This window comes from Hemicordylus capensis, chromosome 4, assembly GCF_027244095.1.
Source record: "Hemicordylus capensis ecotype Gifberg chromosome 4, rHemCap1.1.pri, whole genome shotgun sequence".
In the NCBI taxonomy this organism is placed as follows: domain Eukaryota; kingdom Metazoa; phylum Chordata; class Lepidosauria; order Squamata; family Cordylidae; genus Hemicordylus; species Hemicordylus capensis.
Window position 1 is genome coordinate 238722006 of NC_069660.1, and position 17521 is coordinate 238739526.

Here is a 17521-nt window from a genome sequence, read left to right on the forward strand (position 1 = left end):
GGGATGTGCACGGACTGGTGTTTGGCCGGTTCAGTGCTGGCGGGGGGTGGGGGCGGGTTTACCTTTAAGGAGCAAGGAGGGTGCCCATCCCCCCTCCGCCACGTTTTCCCCATCGGCGCTGTTAGCACAACTGGTGCCGCAGGGCTGCTGCTTACCTTCTTGCAGCCCTGTTAAGCAGCGTGCCGGAAGTGGCCGGTGCACACGTCATGCATGCGCAATGGTCACTTCTAGTATGCTGCTGAATGAGGCTGCAAGGAGGTACACAGCAGTCCAGCTGCACTGGTTTTGGCGACGGGGGGAATACGTGGGGGGGTCACGATGGACACCCTCCCTGCTCTTTAAAGGTACCTCCCCCACACACTGCCAAACTGGCCAAGCGCAAGACCTGAGAACCAGTTTAGCGGTCCGTAAAAGGACCACCAAACGGGTTCGTGCACATTCCTATGAATGATGTGACTTTTAATGGTGAAGCTAGCTTTCCACCGTTTTCATTCTCTCTTGCTCTCTTTTTGCCTGCAGAATATTTTCTGATTTGTGTCAATTCTCATCAAGAAGCAGTGGAACAGACAATCATGGCCCTCCAAATGGATAATGACAGCGATGTTAAATACTTTGCAAGCATCCACCCTGCCAGCACCAAAATTGCAGACGATGCCATGAGCACGGCCTCTTCAACTTATTAAAAGTAGCTGCTGAATGTTACTATAATTTTAATAAAAAAACATTACAAATCGCAGGGCAATCCTCAAGTGCTCCTAAAATGGATGATCTAAAACCTCTTTTTTTTCCCTTCCCCTTTTTCATGGAGGAGAGACTCTCTTGCCAGACTTCACTTCAGTTGGATGTTATCTAAACCTGAGACCAAGGATTTTAAGAGTCAAGGGGAAAAATTACCTGTTGAATCTTGATTCTAGAAAAACTTTGCTCAGAGGATTGTATTTGCCACCGGAGCCTTAAATCTTCTGTCTTCCTGAATATGTGAAACTTGAATTGGCAGAGCATTTTCAGTGTAGAAGGGATGTGATTTCCAGAGACCGGCATTTGTTTCTCCTGAGGAGTTAACCCAACAAGCTTTTTTCCCCTTAGGAACGGATAGCTGAAATTCTCATAGCCTGCAAAGGCATATTTGTACCAAGAAGCAAGAGACACCTCCAGTGTTAGCTATTAAAGTTTTTATCCTTGAAAAGACTTAATTTGTGTGCAGCTGGGCACATCCTTAAGTGTGAATAGTTTTGATGTGTGTAAATGAGGGGAAAGTAGAGATTTGGTGTTTGTTTTCTCCCTTAAGGGCTCAGTGCTAACACTAAACCAGAATCTGATTTTAATCTTTAAACACAGCATATTGCTGTACCCATTAACAGAAATCTTCTCTGAGTACCTGCGTCCTAATATTTTTTTCATGCTGGTCATGACCTGAAGGAAACCTATTAGCACATGTACTTCACGTCAGGTATTTTTAACTTGATCATGATCGGCTCTGAGGTGCAACTTTTTCTTCATATACTGTACATATGCGACCACTCTTGGGAGTGTTGCAGTCTTTAATCATGCTGTTTCAAACTGTTGTGATAAAATGTTCTCTCCTTGTCCAAATAAAAAATTTATTAATAAGACTGAATGAAATCTCCTTCTCTTGCTACCATATAAAAGCTCAAAAATATGAAATGCTTTTTTCAAGTCTCTCCTTTTTCCTTTTGTTATGGTGCTGCATGTGCCTAAAGTTGAACATTTAAATTAGCATGATGATATTAGTATGTATGAAATTAGTTCATGGTTTTCTGAAAAATATAGATAGCTTGCCTGATTCAAAACATACAAATGGGGGGCTCTGCATGCATTTCTTCAGGCTGAAAGCCTGATCTTAAGATCAGTTTTTCCATTGCCACTGATAATCTTATGGGAGAAGAGGACTGAATTCAGGCCTTCCCTCCCACTGGAAAGATTCAAAGAGGAGAGCTGGTCTTGTGGTAGCAAGCATGAATTGTCCCATTTGCTAAGCAGGGTCTTCCCTGGTTTGCATTTGAATGGGAAACATGTGAGCACTGTAAGATAATTGCCCTTTAGAGGGATGGAGCCACTCTGGGAAGAGCATTTGAGGTTCCAAGTTCCCTCCCTGACATCTCCAAGATAGGACTGAGAGAGACGCCTGCCTGCAGCCTTGGAGAAGTTGCTGCCAGCCTGTGTAGACAGTACTGAGCTAGATGGACTAAGGGTCTGACTCGATAGAAGGCAGCTTCCTATGTAGATTATTTAGCAGTATTGAAAACTACCTACCACTTCCTTAATTGTGCTTTCAGCCTCTGGGCTTTTTCATATTCACTTCCTCCAATTGAACTGGAGCAGATGTTATTACTAACGTATACCTTAGCTTCTCAGTGGCTAGTATGAAAGCTAGTTAATGAAGTGACATTACATTACTGGACTAGAAATCCATAACAATGCTTTACAATGACTCCTTAGGCAGTGATCTAGCCTTTATCCTGCCTTGCTCCTTTTCAAATAAGTTAATGGGCCATCATACATTGTACATGCTCTAGCTAAGTGTGTGGACTCCTTTTTTGTGTTGGTACATGTGTGCACCCATGCACAGACACACAATGTTCAGATAAAGCCTTTTACATCCATTCAAGAGTCTGGAAGCTCTCAGAAAGGCCAGGCTACCACTGGACCTTAGAAGTTCCGTGTGCTGAAGTAAGACATTTTGCAAAAATCTGAAATTCTAGCAAATATTCCGTCTCTATAATTGAAATAAGAACACTGTCCTGGTTGAAAGTAGGATATTGAGCTGTTGCTCCAAGACAGGCTGCACCTCCTGCTCTGTGTTGCAGGAATGTGAAGTTAAAGGTACTCTAAAACTGACACAGCATAGAATGGTCCATGGCAAGCAGTGCTCCAAATCTCAGGCAGACTCTTGGGGAGTGTTCATGCCAGTCATGATTCTGGTCTTCAGGCCAGTTGCACATTGCCACATACCTAGTGCATCACTGGCCTCTAGGCTACATTCTTTGTCTTGTCTGCCCTTTTCAATGGGTCTAAACACAGTACTTTGATGTGTTCAAGTTCTCTCTTTAGCGATCTGTTTTAAAATATTTCTATGCCAGTCAAAACTTGTGTCAAGTTTTCCCAGGGGGCATAGGCTTCTTTATTCCTTGATTTGCTTTAGGCTTTTTTTAAAAAAGTGATTAGATTTATGCCCTCTTGCTCTTACATGTGTACAGTGGTTTTTCAGCCAAGAGACTGACCAGAAAGTTTTATTGATAGCACTGACACCTATAGAGACTCTCTATATAAGAAGGTGGTCTGTATATATGCAAATCACTTTTCTGCTTCCCTACCCTGACCTGTAACTTTGCTGCAAATCATTTGTGGCAGCTCTGATTCTAATCTATTTGCTGCTGTTGCCATTAGGAGAGAAACACCTCAAGAGAAGAACATCTTGGCCAAATGGAAGATCTAGGCCAGTGGTTCTCAAGCAGAGGGCCTCCAAAGGTTGCTGAACTACCACTCCCATCATCCCCAGCCACAATAGAATTATAGCTGGGGCTGATGTGAGTTGTAGTTCAGCAACAGCTGGAGCCCCCAGGTTGGATACCACTGGCCTAGGCTACTGCAAGTTCAAACTCTGCAGCTTAAAACCCCCTCTTCCATGGTGGAGAGCAGGTTGGGACTTCTGCCTTGCATGAGGGCCCTTGCATGGGCTGCCCCCTTTCCTGGCATGGGCTCCCCCTGTGATACGATACCTCCATCCCTTTGAGAGAAGTATCTGCTTGCTGTTGCCATTGATGGAAGAGCCCTACTTCGTGCTATAAGCTTTTTTACAGTAATGGAGATGGGACAGTATTGTGTAGAAGCTCTGCCACTGGGATAACCTCAAGGAATATCTGCATTCTCTACACTCTTGTTGGGCTCTGGGGAAGCAATGGAGGCTTGGAGTGCCAGTAATGACACCAGTTTGCAGACCTTTTCAGTCTGGCTGCAGACCATAGGATTGGAGCAAACAGGAGGAGGGTCATTTTGGGTGGCAGGAGGGGGCACGCCTACACTTGGTGCTTAGTTTGCTCTGTGTGTGGAACATGCATATGTATGTGTGTGCCTGGGAAGTCTTGCAAACAACCTCTAGATCTACCTGGGGGTGGGGGGAATGCAGGGTGGCAGGATTAATCAAATGAATGTGGGGAAAGCAGATGGATTGCTCACATCTGACTAGAATGCAAGTTAGACAACACCCTAGCACTGAGTCTCCTCCTTTTACTTTTCTTTCCAAATGGTCATGTTAGTGTTCCTTTGATTCTAAATGCCCCCCTCTGCTCTGGACTTGTTTGTTAGCCTTGCTGCTTCATTGGTCCTTTGTAATAGCACCCCTGCTGCTATTGGGCATGCTTTAGTCCCTACAAAATAGGCTCTTTTCTTAGCAGACTACACTTACGACATAGACTACATGAAGACTACGGCACATGCTAATGCAGACTGCCTTTCATGTTTACCAGGAGCAACTGAAGATCAGCCTGAGAGGGAATCTGTTCACTTTTGTCTACTGGTTGCACCTTGAGTTTGCCACAACCACTCATGGTATGGTTGAACAGGATTGCAGCAAGGACCCTGGTATTAACTTAGGTGCATGAAGTCACCTCAAGGAGTAGAAATATACTGACAAACCTCACTTGGCACCATTTTGCAACCACAGGGGACAGTTTACCATACACCACAACTGTTTAATATGGGCATCACAGTTGTCATACCACCTCAATTCCACTGTAAAACTTTAGAAGACCTTCATATGGGACATCTTAGGGCAATGGTTCCCAACTTTTGGGCCTCCAGATGTTGCTGAACTACAACTCCCTTTATCCCCAACCACAAATTGTAGCTGGGGATGATGGGAGTTGTAGTTCAGCAACATCTGGAGGTCTGCAGGTCAGGAACCACTGTGGGGGTTAAAAATTGCAAAAAGTTTTGTATGGGGGAAAAGGATTTGATCAACAAATAGAACAGCTGTCAGGGAACTGGCCTACATTGAACGTGTGTATCTAAGCCTAAGGATAGCCAGGGACTTATGTTGATCACCCCACTGCCTGTCTCCAATCTTCCATGGTTAGACAAGGTGATTGAGAGGGTGGTGGCCTATCAGCTCTAGGCAGTTTTGGAGGAAACATTATCTAGACCAGTGTTCCTTCTAACAGGGATTCCCAGATGTTGACTACAACTCCCAGAATCCCCAGCTACAAAGGCCTTTGCTTGGGGATTATGGGAGTTGTAGTCCATATCTGGGAATCCCTGTTAGAGGGAACACTGATCTAGATTGTAAGTCACCGGAGATACTAGATTTGAGATCTGCACCTTCTGTAACCCTTTTAAAAATGTGTCATATGTTTTGTTTTAATTATATTCCATTTCAAGAAAGGATAGTTGTAACATATTCTGAGTGTGCCTAATTGAACCAGCAGTTATGTTTCATTAACTGATCTCTGGTAAAACAGACACCATTAACTGTATGACGCAAGTGGCTGCAAAAGCCCTGCTGTCTTCCTAGAAAGCAGGAATCACCCGAGCGCTCAGGCCAGGCTTCTCTTTCGGACATCAGAATATTTTATGCCTTCCCTTCTGAACAGGGCAAGATTTTTGTCTCGACTACCTTCCCTTATTATTTTATTTAGTTAGTTGACATATACTGCCCAAAACTCACACATCTGTGCAGTTTACAGTAAAACATAAATCAAATCAAAACAAAACCATTTAAAATTGTAAACAAGGTAAACATCTGAGTCTAATTAGAAGCCTGGGTGAAAAAATATGTCTTGACTGCCTTTTAAAAAACTGGCAGAGAAGGGGAGGCTCTTATTTCAACAGGGTGCACATTCCAAAGACTCGGGGCAGCAATATAGAAGGCCTGTCCCCGAGTGGCCGCCAGATGAGCTGGTAGCAACTGCAGATGGACCTCCCCAGATTATTTCAATAGGTGGCAGGGCTCATAACCAAGAAGGCATTCTCTTAAATACCCAGGACCTAAGCTATTTAGGGTTTTATAGCTTCTAACATATAAACCTATGCCACTTCGCTTTGTATGCTGCCCAGATGCATATTGGTGGCCAGTGGTGTTCTTTTAGTATAGGTGTAATGTGGCCTCTTCAAGACAACCCAGAGATCAACCCGGCTGCCACATTTTGCACCAGTTGGTTTCCGGACTTCATACAAAGGCATCCCCACATAGAAAGCACTACAGGAATTGAGTCTGGAAGTTACCAGCATATGCACTACTTTTCTGAGGTTGTTTATCTCAAGAAATGGAGGCAACTGACACACCAGCCAAAGCTGACAGAAAGCACCTCTGGCCACTGCCTTAATAGCACTTACATTAACCTGTGGCATCAGAGAGAGGTTTGGATCCAGAAGCAACCCCAGATGGTTCCTTCTGGGGGAGTTGACTCCTGAGTTCCAACCCCGCACAATATTTATCTGGATTCAGTCTGTTATTTATACTTCATCCAGCCCATCACCTCCTCCAAACAAGCATGTAGGGAAGTGATGCCTTTTTCTGATGATGTCAACATGGAGAAATAGACTTGGGTGTCATCAGCATACTGATAACACCCTGCACCAAATCTCCTGTTGATCTCTCCCAGCAGTTTCATGTAGACATTAAAAAGCACTGGAGGCAGTATGGAGTTTGGTGGGACTCCATACAGGAGCTCTTGTTTTGAAGAAAAACAGTCTCCAAGCAACACCATATGGAACCTACCCAAAGGACCAGAGTCACACTCCCTCTGTCAGTTCCTAATTGGAGGTCATCCAATTTGAAGGTTGAAGACCTGAATATGATTGCTTAACTCTGTGGGGTCCAATGCAGGCTTCTTAAAAAGAGGTCTAACAACAGCCTCTTTAAGACAAGAAGGCATTCTACCCACCCTCAGATAAGCATTTACGATGTCTGCTAGGCCCCTTCCAATAACCTTATAACTAGATGAACCACTAACTAGATGAAAATATACTTGAGCACAACACCTAAATGTCCAGATTTAGCAATAACATTTTGAGAACAAGAGAGATGTGGAAACAAACGGTTTATTTAATCTAACTCAGTAACCAAGATGTTTAAACAATTTATTCTGGCAATAAAGTTCATACTCATAAGCTTACTAACAATAAGTTACAAAAAAAATGTGGCAGGGGATGATGGGAGTTGTAGTTCAACAACTGGAGGGGCCAAGACTGCCCATCCATTCTAGAAGGTGGTGCTGAAAACCTACTGCTCTGCCTTGTGACATTTATGCTATGGATCCTGTATCATCTCACATGTTCTTTAGCATCTCTACATGAGGTCTGGAGATTGAGAGTGAGGTGCCATCAGTATACTGATGACATCCATCTCTATTTCTCTTTTTAATCTCTTTTGGGTGAGGTACTAAATTGGTGTCTTGGATCCATAATGGGCTAGATCAGGGTAAACAACGGAAGCTTAGTCCAGACAAGATGGAGGCTCTGCTAGTGGGCAAGTTATCTGCCTGGGAATATGGTGTTCAACCTGTTCTACATAGACTTGCACTTCCTCTAAAGGTCCAGTTTCATAACTTGGGGATACTGATAAATCCAGCATTATCATCAGAGGCCAAACCAGCTTATGTGGCTTGCAGCATCTAGAACAGCATCTGTTCAGTTGCAGCCCCTTCTGGACAGAGATAGTCTGACCACAGTTATCAATGCCCTGGCCTCCAGATTTGATTACTGCAATGCATTGTGAGTGGGACTCTCAGAAATTTTAATTAATTAGTACAAAATGCAATTAGTATATAGTTTGTAGGTTGCCAGTTGGGACCATACATAGGAAACGCCAGTGCTCACATATCTTTACTGGTAGCAATACTGTTCCCTTACATAATTCAGAACAATGGTGAGAATCTTTAAAGCCCTAAATGGCATGGGACCTACAGCTGAAGAACTACATATCTATAGTGCTAGTGGCTACCTGTAAAGCCCCAAATGACTTAGGGCCCCGGTTCCTAAGATAATGTCATCTTCTGCATGCTCCCCACCTGGGGAGGTCTGCCTGCAGTTGCTACCGACTTGTCTGGTCACAACTCAATTAGGCCTTCTCTGCAGCTGCCCCGAGCTTTGAAACGTGCTCCCTGCTGAAATAAGGGGCTTAACATTTCTGATAGCAATTAAGGTCTTAAAATATACCTTTTAAAGCAGGCTTTTGGTGATAATTAGTCATTGTTTGTGATTTGCCTCATGTCAGGGCAAAGACTATTTACCCAGGTTTTCCAGCATATTGTGACAACTAGCCTTCAACTGATTGGTGGTTTTATTATTATGCTTGTTCTTGTCTGCTGCTTTATTTATTTATTGTTTTAACACATCCTGGGAGCTTTAAACTAAGGACAGTACTGTATATAAATGAGATAAATAAATGCAATCCTTCCATATCACATACTATGGACTTTGCTTTTGCTCTAAACAACCTGAACTGGGATCCTGTTTAGCAACGGTTTATGTTTCCATCAGATGACTGTAATTATCTGCTAAATCCACCTGTTTGTTTTATGCAAAGACAAGGAAGACTGGATTAACCATCTTTACTAGCAAGGAGAACTTCACCTAAACAGTTTGAAACTTGCTTACTACCATGTGTACTCTCTCTTATCAATATGTAGTTCCTGACTGATCAGAACATGGTAATTTAGTTATTCAGTGCATGACAAGACTGATCAAGCTCCTAAGCAATTAAAAATGCCACAAGCATGAGCAAAGTGGCCACACCTGCTTTGCTGTTGCAGCATTCCAGTGCAGTTTGGATAGTAAACAATTGTATTAAGCAGAACTGTAGAAGCAAAGGCATTATCACATATTCAACCAAGTTACAAGTTTAAAGAGGTTATGCAGGGGTTTGAATTGCACAGAGCTCTTCTTCAGGCAAAATGAACATTCATTGCCCCTGCCTCCAAGTAAGCCCAGTATTTTAGGAATAAAATACCCTTGGATTAGATTTGCTCTCAGAAAATCCTGGCATGGGATTTCAGGAGATAGTTAAGTGTAGGAACTCTAGCTCTAATAAAACACTGTCAACACTACATATATTCCATTGTTCTCTAGCATACTGTCACTGTACAGTGATTATTAAGGCTTTCATGCTTAGTTTCTGAATAAAGAGTTTTATTTACAATTTTGTTGCCTACATACATTCCTAGTGACTAAGCTGACCACTGCTGTCTCGTTGATATTTGAATTATTTTACTTCAGTTTACATTAATAGGAGCTATTTTGTATGCTTGCTATTAAAAGAGGTTGTGATCAGGGACTGCAGTTGCAATATACATCATTCTTTTATATCGTACAATTTTTCTGCAGCATGTAGATAGTCGACAAGAATTCATGCAGCGATATTAAGCATGCATACTGAAGTCCAGAACTGTAGGATAGTTGAAGGCATTACCATACAGACTGGCTCATTAAAGAAGTGCATACTAGGTATATGCAATTCAAGTGCACCTCATTATAAAATGTACCTGTACATTTTAATTATAAAATGTACCTGTACAAAGGTCATTATAAAATGTACCTGTACAAAGTCAGTGGCAGAAATCAGAGATGCAAGTTATTATCACGGATAATAACTGAGCCAGGACGTTCAGAGGGCAGTCTACATATAGATCTTGCAGCAGTTCAAAACACTGTTTTCTACTTCCTGATGTTCTGAAAGCTCCATTTACAAAATTATCTTAGGGGTGTGGCTGCTCTCGAAAATAGTCTCCTTTTCATGCAAGTGTGCTGCATCATGTGGGAAATGATGTGCTTGTGCTGTGTCACATCTGTATGCTTGTACTGTGTCACACTGTGGCTAGCAACAACCTACCAGCACTGTTGTGGCTACTGATCGTTCAATCTGGCAAACTCAAGTTGCAAGAAGATTTAAATGTTTCCACAGCAGCTCATATCCCTGGATTGTAGATATGGGTTGCAGAAGCTGCACTGCTTATAGAACATTTGTTTTGTGTGGCAAAGACCATTTTTCATGCGGTTTTATGTGTGTGTCACAAGAGGCAGAACAAGACATCAGAACCACTCTGGAGTATAACAAGCAATACCTGATTTCATATCTGTAGAAACAGAAACAACTGAAGCAATACTTGGCAAGAGATCATAATTTTAGGTTTCTTCCTGGTATTCTAAGTAGCTATGAAAGAACACTTAATAATCTGAGCTACTAAATGCATAAAACAACATTTCTAAGTAAAGTTGGGACAAAGATAAATGCAGCTGTGCAACATGTAAATGCCTGTAAGACCATAAGAACAGTCCTGCTGGATAAGGCTCAAGTCCAGCATCCTGTTTCACACAGGGGCACACCAGCTGCCTCTGAGGCAGGCAAGTGCTGAGGGCATGCCCTCTCCCCTACTGTTACTCCCCTGCAACTGATATTTAGAGGCATTTTGCCTCTGTGGCTGGAGGTGGCCTATAGCCATCAAGACTAGTAGCCATTGATAGACCTGTCCTCCATGAATTTGTCTAAGCCCCCTTTAAAGCAATCAAAGCTAGTGGCCATCACATCCCGTGGCAGAGAATTCCATGGATTAATTATGCACTGTATGGAAAAAGTACTTCCTTTTGTTGGTCCTAATTTCCTGGTCTTGTTTCATGGGATGATCGCTGGTTCTAGTGTGAGGGAGAAAAATCCCCCTGTCCGCTCTCTCCACTTCATGCATAATTTTATACACCTCTATCATGTCTCCCTGTAGACACCTCTTTTCCAAACTAAAAAGCCCCAGATGCTGTAGCCTTGCCTCATAAGGAAGGTGCTCCAGGCTCCTGATCATTTTGGTTGCCCTCTTCTGCACCTTTTCCAGTTCTACAAGGTCCTTCTTAAGATATGGTGACCAGAAATGTACAGTACTCCAAATACGGCTGCACCACAGATTTGTATAAGAGCATTATAATATTAGCATTTTTATTTTCAATCCCCTTTCTAATGATCCCTAGCATGGAATTTGCCCTTTTCACACCTGCTATGCACTGAGTTGACATTTTCAATTAGCTGTCCACCACAACCTGAAAATCTCTCTCCTGGTCAGTCACTGACAGCTCAGAGTCCATCAGTGGATATATGAAGTTGAATTTTGTTGTCCCAATATGCATCAATCAGGGGCATAGCATGCATTGGATAAGGGGGTGCATTTGCATCCAGGCCCAGAGGGTCAAGAGGCCCCACAAGGTTCTTCAGAACCATGGCCAAGTTGTGAAATTGGCCCCCAAAGATTTCTCTTCCCCTGCCCCAGCTGCGTGACTCCCAATCATGGCCAGTGAGCGGTTTCTCTTTTTTCAGGTAGGATGACAACGGCTGCTGAGAAAGGAAAGGGTTAAACCAGCCCAGGGATTGGTCCTCCTTCCTTGAGTTGTGCTCTTCCCGCTCTGTCAATTCAATGCAGAGTTGGCAAGGGAGCAAGAAGGAAGCATGGCCACAAGGAGAGCTGGAAAGTAAAGTAGAACAACCCTTATCTGTTTTTTCTGTGAATGTGATTTCTTTCCTCAGAAGCCAATGTGTGTTTTTCTCCTTCCCACATTCATGGAGAGAGAGAAAGAGAAAGAGATCCCATCCCCAACTGGAAGCCTCCCTTGGGGTGTCTCTTCCCTATCCCCAAGCCCTTGTTTGTGCTTGTGTGAGAGATTTTTAACTTTTAAAAAATGATTTAAGATGATTGAGTTCTTCCCAATAGGTCCTGACCCATGTGATCTTCCCCTCAGAACTTGCAATGAGTTGTTTTCCTCTCCGTGGAAAGGAAAGAAGAAAGTAAGAAAGTGTGTGTGTGGCGGGGGGGGGGGGGTTGGGGGGGTTATTGGCTGGTCTGTGGTGGTGGTTGTTAAATATATATTCAGTTTTTCAACCAAACTAGTTGCTTTCCAACTATGTATACCATTCTCAAAACGGTATACATAGGGGGAGAGAGAGAGATATTTTTAAACTTTATAATTTTTTTTCAGCACAACAAGCAGCACAAGGTGCCAAATGTAAGCCAAAACTATTCTAATACAAACTTGTAATAAACTTTCCCCACCCCAATAGTATACCTTCTTGTGAAGAAATTAGTCACTACAAAAAGTATTAAAGCTTTAAAAACAGTAAGAGGGAAGAAAAATGCTCTAACAATATAGATCTTTTTCTGTCCCCACTGCCCCGCTTTTGGTTTATTAAGTTGTTGGGATTGAAGACTGCTTGTAGCCTTAATCTGGGGTGTGGGTGTTTGTGTGAATGTGCGAGAGAAAGAGAGAGCAAGAGCGCACAAATGGGCAGATAGGGATAGGAACATTGCTAGGGGTTGCATGCATGGACATATCAGGTCACAGTAGTAGGAATTCGTTAAAAGTGTTTCTGAACTAGGGAAATGCAACTGTTTTATAAATGTTGTGAGCTGCCCCGAGCAGTAATGTACTGGATGGGTGGGCTATAAATAAATAAATAGATAGATAGATAGATAGATAGATAGATAGATAGATAGATAGATAGATAGTGTGCACAAATGTGTGAAAGTGTATGCATAGATGAAGAGGGTGTAATATTATATGCATAGAACAGAAAGAAAGGGCATGCCAAGCATCTTGGTTTCATCATGTCCTTACAGTGCAAAATATATATATTTGGGAGGGGGGAAACAAATCAGGCAGGGAGCAAGGGGGCCTCATCTCCACTTTTTGTCCCTAGGCCCACTCCAACCTTGCTATGCCCCTGGCATCACTTTACACTTGCTTACACTGAACCGCATTTGCCATTTTGTCACCCAGCCACCCAGTTTGGAGAGATCTTTTTAGAGCTCCTCACAGTCTGTTGTGGATTTAACTACACTAAATGCTTTGCTTTTTCAAAACAAATCTGAACGTAAGTGTCACACCCAGAAGTCTGCATATTCTGGATCCTATTCATGCACAGAAGGGTGCTGCAGCCAGATGCATGTCTACAATACAATGCTTATTAAACATCTGTAATCCAACAATCATCTGTCAAGGAAAAGAGTGAATATAAGCAACACATCCTTTCCTCTCTCTCCCCTCTCCTCTCAGTATATATGATCGACCATTTCCAAGGTGGCATTACTGTGCATGTGAATCTCTGGCTATGAGGGTGGAGGATCTGTTTGAGTGAGGTATATGTATGTTAACACATTTGGCGTATTCTACAGTGAAATTCATAAAATCATTTGCAGATGGCTGTTGAATTTATTTACTTAACATGGTCTTGACAAAATAGAAGGTAACCAGTAGCAAGAAATTTTTTTGATGAACAGTGATTATATAAAAGTTTGACAGCTTAATAGAAATTAGTGTGAATTTAAAACAAAAAAAAAAGTTTAAATACTGCCAGAAAATATAAAACGTATGTAACAGGCCAGGTAAAAAGCTTTATGCGCACGCACACACTCCCACACACACACCCCTGTCATCTGACCAGTCCCCATAAATTATTTTCTTCAAGATTTAAAAAAATATGCTGTTCTCTGTAACATATCTCAAAGCGTTATTTGTACAAAAATTAAATCATGGCCAATGATTCAAAACAGTGCAATAAGCAAAGACAACCACATCCAAAAATAAATATGCAGACTAGAGATGAAATTAGCTACAAGCACCCTGTGGAGTTCTCTTCAACATTAATGAAATAAATGTTCCACGCAGTTCAACTGGGCATTAAAAAATAGGTGCCTCTGAAAGAAAAACAGGACCCTTAAAAAAAAAATTAAAGCACAAGGCAGCTGAACCCGTCAAATAGTACCCAACTGATCACACCTTTGCATACCTAGGGCTGCTCTGTACAGTATTACAGAACAGGTGACAGAGGATGACATATAGAGCAAGGATGCCTCCCTCTCTCAGAGCGAGAGAGCACCCTAGCAGAACTTCCTGACTGCACTGGTGCAGTTGTGCACCCCTCAGGGACATAGAGAGATTCCTAGGGAAGGGACAGGAAGGAGTTCAAATCTGATGCTTCCCTGCTGCACCAGTGCATCTTCGCTCTATATTCTCAGCCAGAATGAGTAGTAGAGTTTCTGCTGCTACAGAGAAAGCACCCTGAATGGAAACCCTGCATACGTTCAGATGTACATAGCCTGTCTGATTAACTTCAATGGGTGGGTCAGCTTGGTACGTACAAAGGAATGCGTATACCTGCATATTCCTCTGCACGTAGCCTCTATTGAAGGGAGCAGCCCATGTAGATAGAACTTCACTTATATGTGGCAAAGTTCCTGCAGCAAAATGATTGATCACTTTCATACCAGGGATGGATTAATCTCTCCACAAGAACAACTTAGTCCAGCTCCTTGAAAATGCTTGAGCTTCTATGGGCAAATACATTACCTGCTTATGGAAAAATAAAGTCTAGTCTAAGCAAGCAAAATAGGCTGCCCTCTGGAATCACCAGAGTCCATGGTGATTACACTTGCCATGATGAGTGTCACACCATCTTCTGGAGAGCATGATAAACCCCAACCTCCCCCCTGGAGAGAATGGGGAGGGTACCATCCCAGCAGTCTCACAGCACTTCCAAGGCATTTGGAAGGCCCAGAGAGTGCTGAGCAACTTAGGGAATAATTCCCCACCTTGCTACCAAGAACAAGCTTGAAAGCAGGGCAGGGGCTCATCTGTGTCATGTTGCATTTGAAAGACATTCCAAGTGCTTCAGCAGCACAGGGTAACATATAACCCCACCCCACAAGCCATGCTTTGGAAGAGGCCTGGGGCTTGTCCATACCATGCTGTGCTTCCAAGGTGTGCCTCGGAAGCACAGCACAACTCTGAGGATGATCTCCTGTCCCCAGCCCCAGATTGGGAGGAGGGGTTCAGGCTCTTCTTCTAAGAGTGCCTTCTTAGCACCTCAGAAGTGCAGCCCACAAAGAGAAGTTCCAGCTCCCTTCCCAAGACTGGGGCACGAGAGGGGAGTGGGGCTTTGTCCCTTTCCTCAAGTTTCAGAGGTGCTACTGCAGGGTGAGATCAGGGACAGGGCTGCATTCACCCTCCCACCAGGGCAAGTGGGACCCTGGTGATTGCAAATTTGGGGCTGGCTATGAAGGCTAGCAAAAGTTTGTAGACTGCTGTTTAATCACCAAAGCATTATTCATACAGGTTTATCTATCATAGGAATCAACTTTTTAAAAAACTTAGTCTGCATTAAGAGGCTGTTTGCTATATACTGAGCAGTGAGAATACAAGCACCATATGGCATCCCCTAGTTAATCAATCCTATAATTAAGTGCATTGCCAAGGTTTAACAGCTTGCAGTGGACAATTTTCATTTACAAGATATGCTCATCAATCTCTTCATCTTGGTTTTACACACATTTGTATACAGCTTTTAAAATGTCACAAGAGACGGGGAACATATTAAGTAACACTCATGTTTGCAGTTGAAGACTTTCCAGCTATTCAGGACAATTTCTTTTAAAGCTCCTCTTTATATAATCTGTACCAAAGGCACAAGCAAGAGTCAGTAAAAGCAAAAATTACTGTGAATAAGAGCAAAGAAATTCACAAGGCAAGTAAATGTATGGTTTATGGATGGGTTGAATCTCCCTTATCCCCACCTAAGGACCACTTCACACAAGACTTTTCCTACACAGGTGTAGGAGGAAAGCAAGAAGACCATTATGGGTGATGGTCACAAACATATCTATTGTGTTGCTGCTAACTATGGCTTCCCAATACATGTTCACACAGCAAGACAGACACCTGGACATTATAAAAAGATGGGATTTTCCTACACCCATGTAGGTAAAATATCACATGTGAAATAGCCCTTAGGCAGATACTGCACAAGAGAATTTATAAGATTGCTCCAGAGCAAGTACCTAATTTGATTTAAAATAGACCTCCACCAAGTCATTTAAGGTCACCCAAAGCAAGTATCTGACATGACCAAGTAACTGCTGTGCTGCACCCCTTCCCCTCTCCTTTTGCTCCGTCTCCAGTTGCTTTCTGCTTCCAAGTAACCTGAGCCTGACAGGCAGAACACCACAAGTAGGAAGGAGACAAAATATCTCCAGGGTGTAAAAGACAACATTATTTACAGAATAGACAAACCTCAGATTTACAGTAAGTTGCACAGTCCTGGCTTTTGCCCAGGTGATATCCTGAATACCTGAGGAATCCAATTAGATTGGAGTTTCCTTTCTCTCTTTGCTTGGCGATGGCTTCACTGGCTCCTTGATTGCCTTTGGCTGCTCTTTTGCTGCTTTTGTCTCGGGCACAATGTCTTTTGGCAGCTGCGGCGGCTGTGGCAATGTGCCTCCCCGCTTCTCGAGATCTTCTTCTTCCTGCACCTGCTGCTCCGATTTTGCTCGCTGCATCTGCAAGAGCCGGAGCTGCACCCGCAATTCAATGATGGCCTCACGCTCCTCATGAATTGCTTGGTTCAGATGGTTGTTCTTAATCTTTATCCAGCACAAGGAAAAAGAAAAGAGTCGCTTCAGCAGCAATCAAACAGCTACTTATGTGGCTAATGAATCATTAATAAGGTATCGCTTGATGTAGCTTCGCTCTTCAAAGAGACAAGTCTGTGCATGTGAGGGTGAGAAGTGCTTAGAAGTGAGGCACATGGAAAATCTAGCCCCAGTAGAAAGTGGACACTTATAAGCCACAAATACCCTCATTAAGTCCTCCTTCCACTAAAGCATAAAGGTGGGAGGCTATTTCAATAGCAAACACTAAGGGTGTGAAAGAAACGGATTTTGCGTTTTGTTTCAAGCTCAAAACATTTCATCGAAATAGTGGCCAAGCTGACTGTTTTGACAAAACAAACTCAAAATGTTTTGAGTGTTTCAAGCACCATTATGGAGGGTTTTCTTCTCTGGGGAGCGCTGGTCTACCGATTGGGGTCGGCAGATAGACCAGTCCACCGAGGCTGGCCAACATACTAAGTCTGGAGTGGAGGCATGGTCTACCCACCTCATGTCAAAGCAAGTGAGGTTGTTTTGAGCTCAAAATAGACCGTTTATTTGAAGGGTCTCAAAACACTCGAAATGATCCTTTTTGAGTTCAAAACATTTTGCACATCCCTAATAAACATTGTCTGCCATAAAGCAACATTACATGTGTGCTGCAGTGCAACATTTGTGCAGTTGTGCTAAATGAACAAATTGATGGCCACTGAAAATAATGACCATCAATGTGTTGCCATCAAAAAACAATGTTTGTGCAATTCTCACATTTAGTGTAAATACTCTCTTGCCCAACTGTGCAAATGCTAACATTTGTGTTGCAGTGTAACAATGCATAGTATTTCAGCCACTAAACACAGTTTTGGGCAAACTCACTCCAAAATTATGTCTAGATATTTCTATTGTCTGGTGGAATTTTTAGTTTATTTAGAAGGTCTATTGCTCCATAAAATATTACAAAAACTAATGGAGTGTGATGGTTAAGAGTGCACAGTGGAAGCCACTAGGTCAAATATTAGTTTGGCCACTATCCCACTATGTGGTTAACTTAAAGCACGCTCAGCTTCCCCTCTCCACATGCAAAACGTGGGTAATGCTACTGACTTGTA

General features: G+C 42.8%; 2 protein-coding genes across 17 annotated transcripts in view; one reads left to right on the forward strand and one right to left on the reverse strand.

Annotated features, from left to right (window-relative positions):
* PPP4R1 (protein phosphatase 4 regulatory subunit 1) overlaps positions 1 to 1613 on the forward strand; it is a 62716-nt gene extending 61103 nt beyond the window's left edge. For all 14 annotated transcript variants that reach the window (XM_053247367.1, XM_053247370.1, XM_053247356.1 and 11 more), the window contains one exon: positions 520 to 1613. In XM_053247367.1, the coding sequence (XP_053103342.1) occupies positions 520 to 683 (164 nt within the window). In that variant the 3' untranslated portion in view covers positions 684 to 1613. The remainder of the gene's footprint in view (positions 1 to 519) is intronic.
* An 11567-nt stretch (positions 1614 to 13180) lies between these two features.
* Positions 13181 to 17521, reverse strand: part of RALBP1 (ralA binding protein 1) — a 35907-nt gene continuing 31566 nt past the window's right edge. For all 3 annotated transcript variants that reach the window (XM_053247788.1, XM_053247787.1, XM_053247789.1), the window contains one exon: positions 13181 to 16406. In XM_053247788.1, coding sequence (XP_053103763.1) covers positions 16128 to 16406 — 279 coding nt within the window. In that variant the 3' untranslated portion in view covers positions 13181 to 16127. The remainder of the gene's footprint in view (positions 16407 to 17521) is intronic.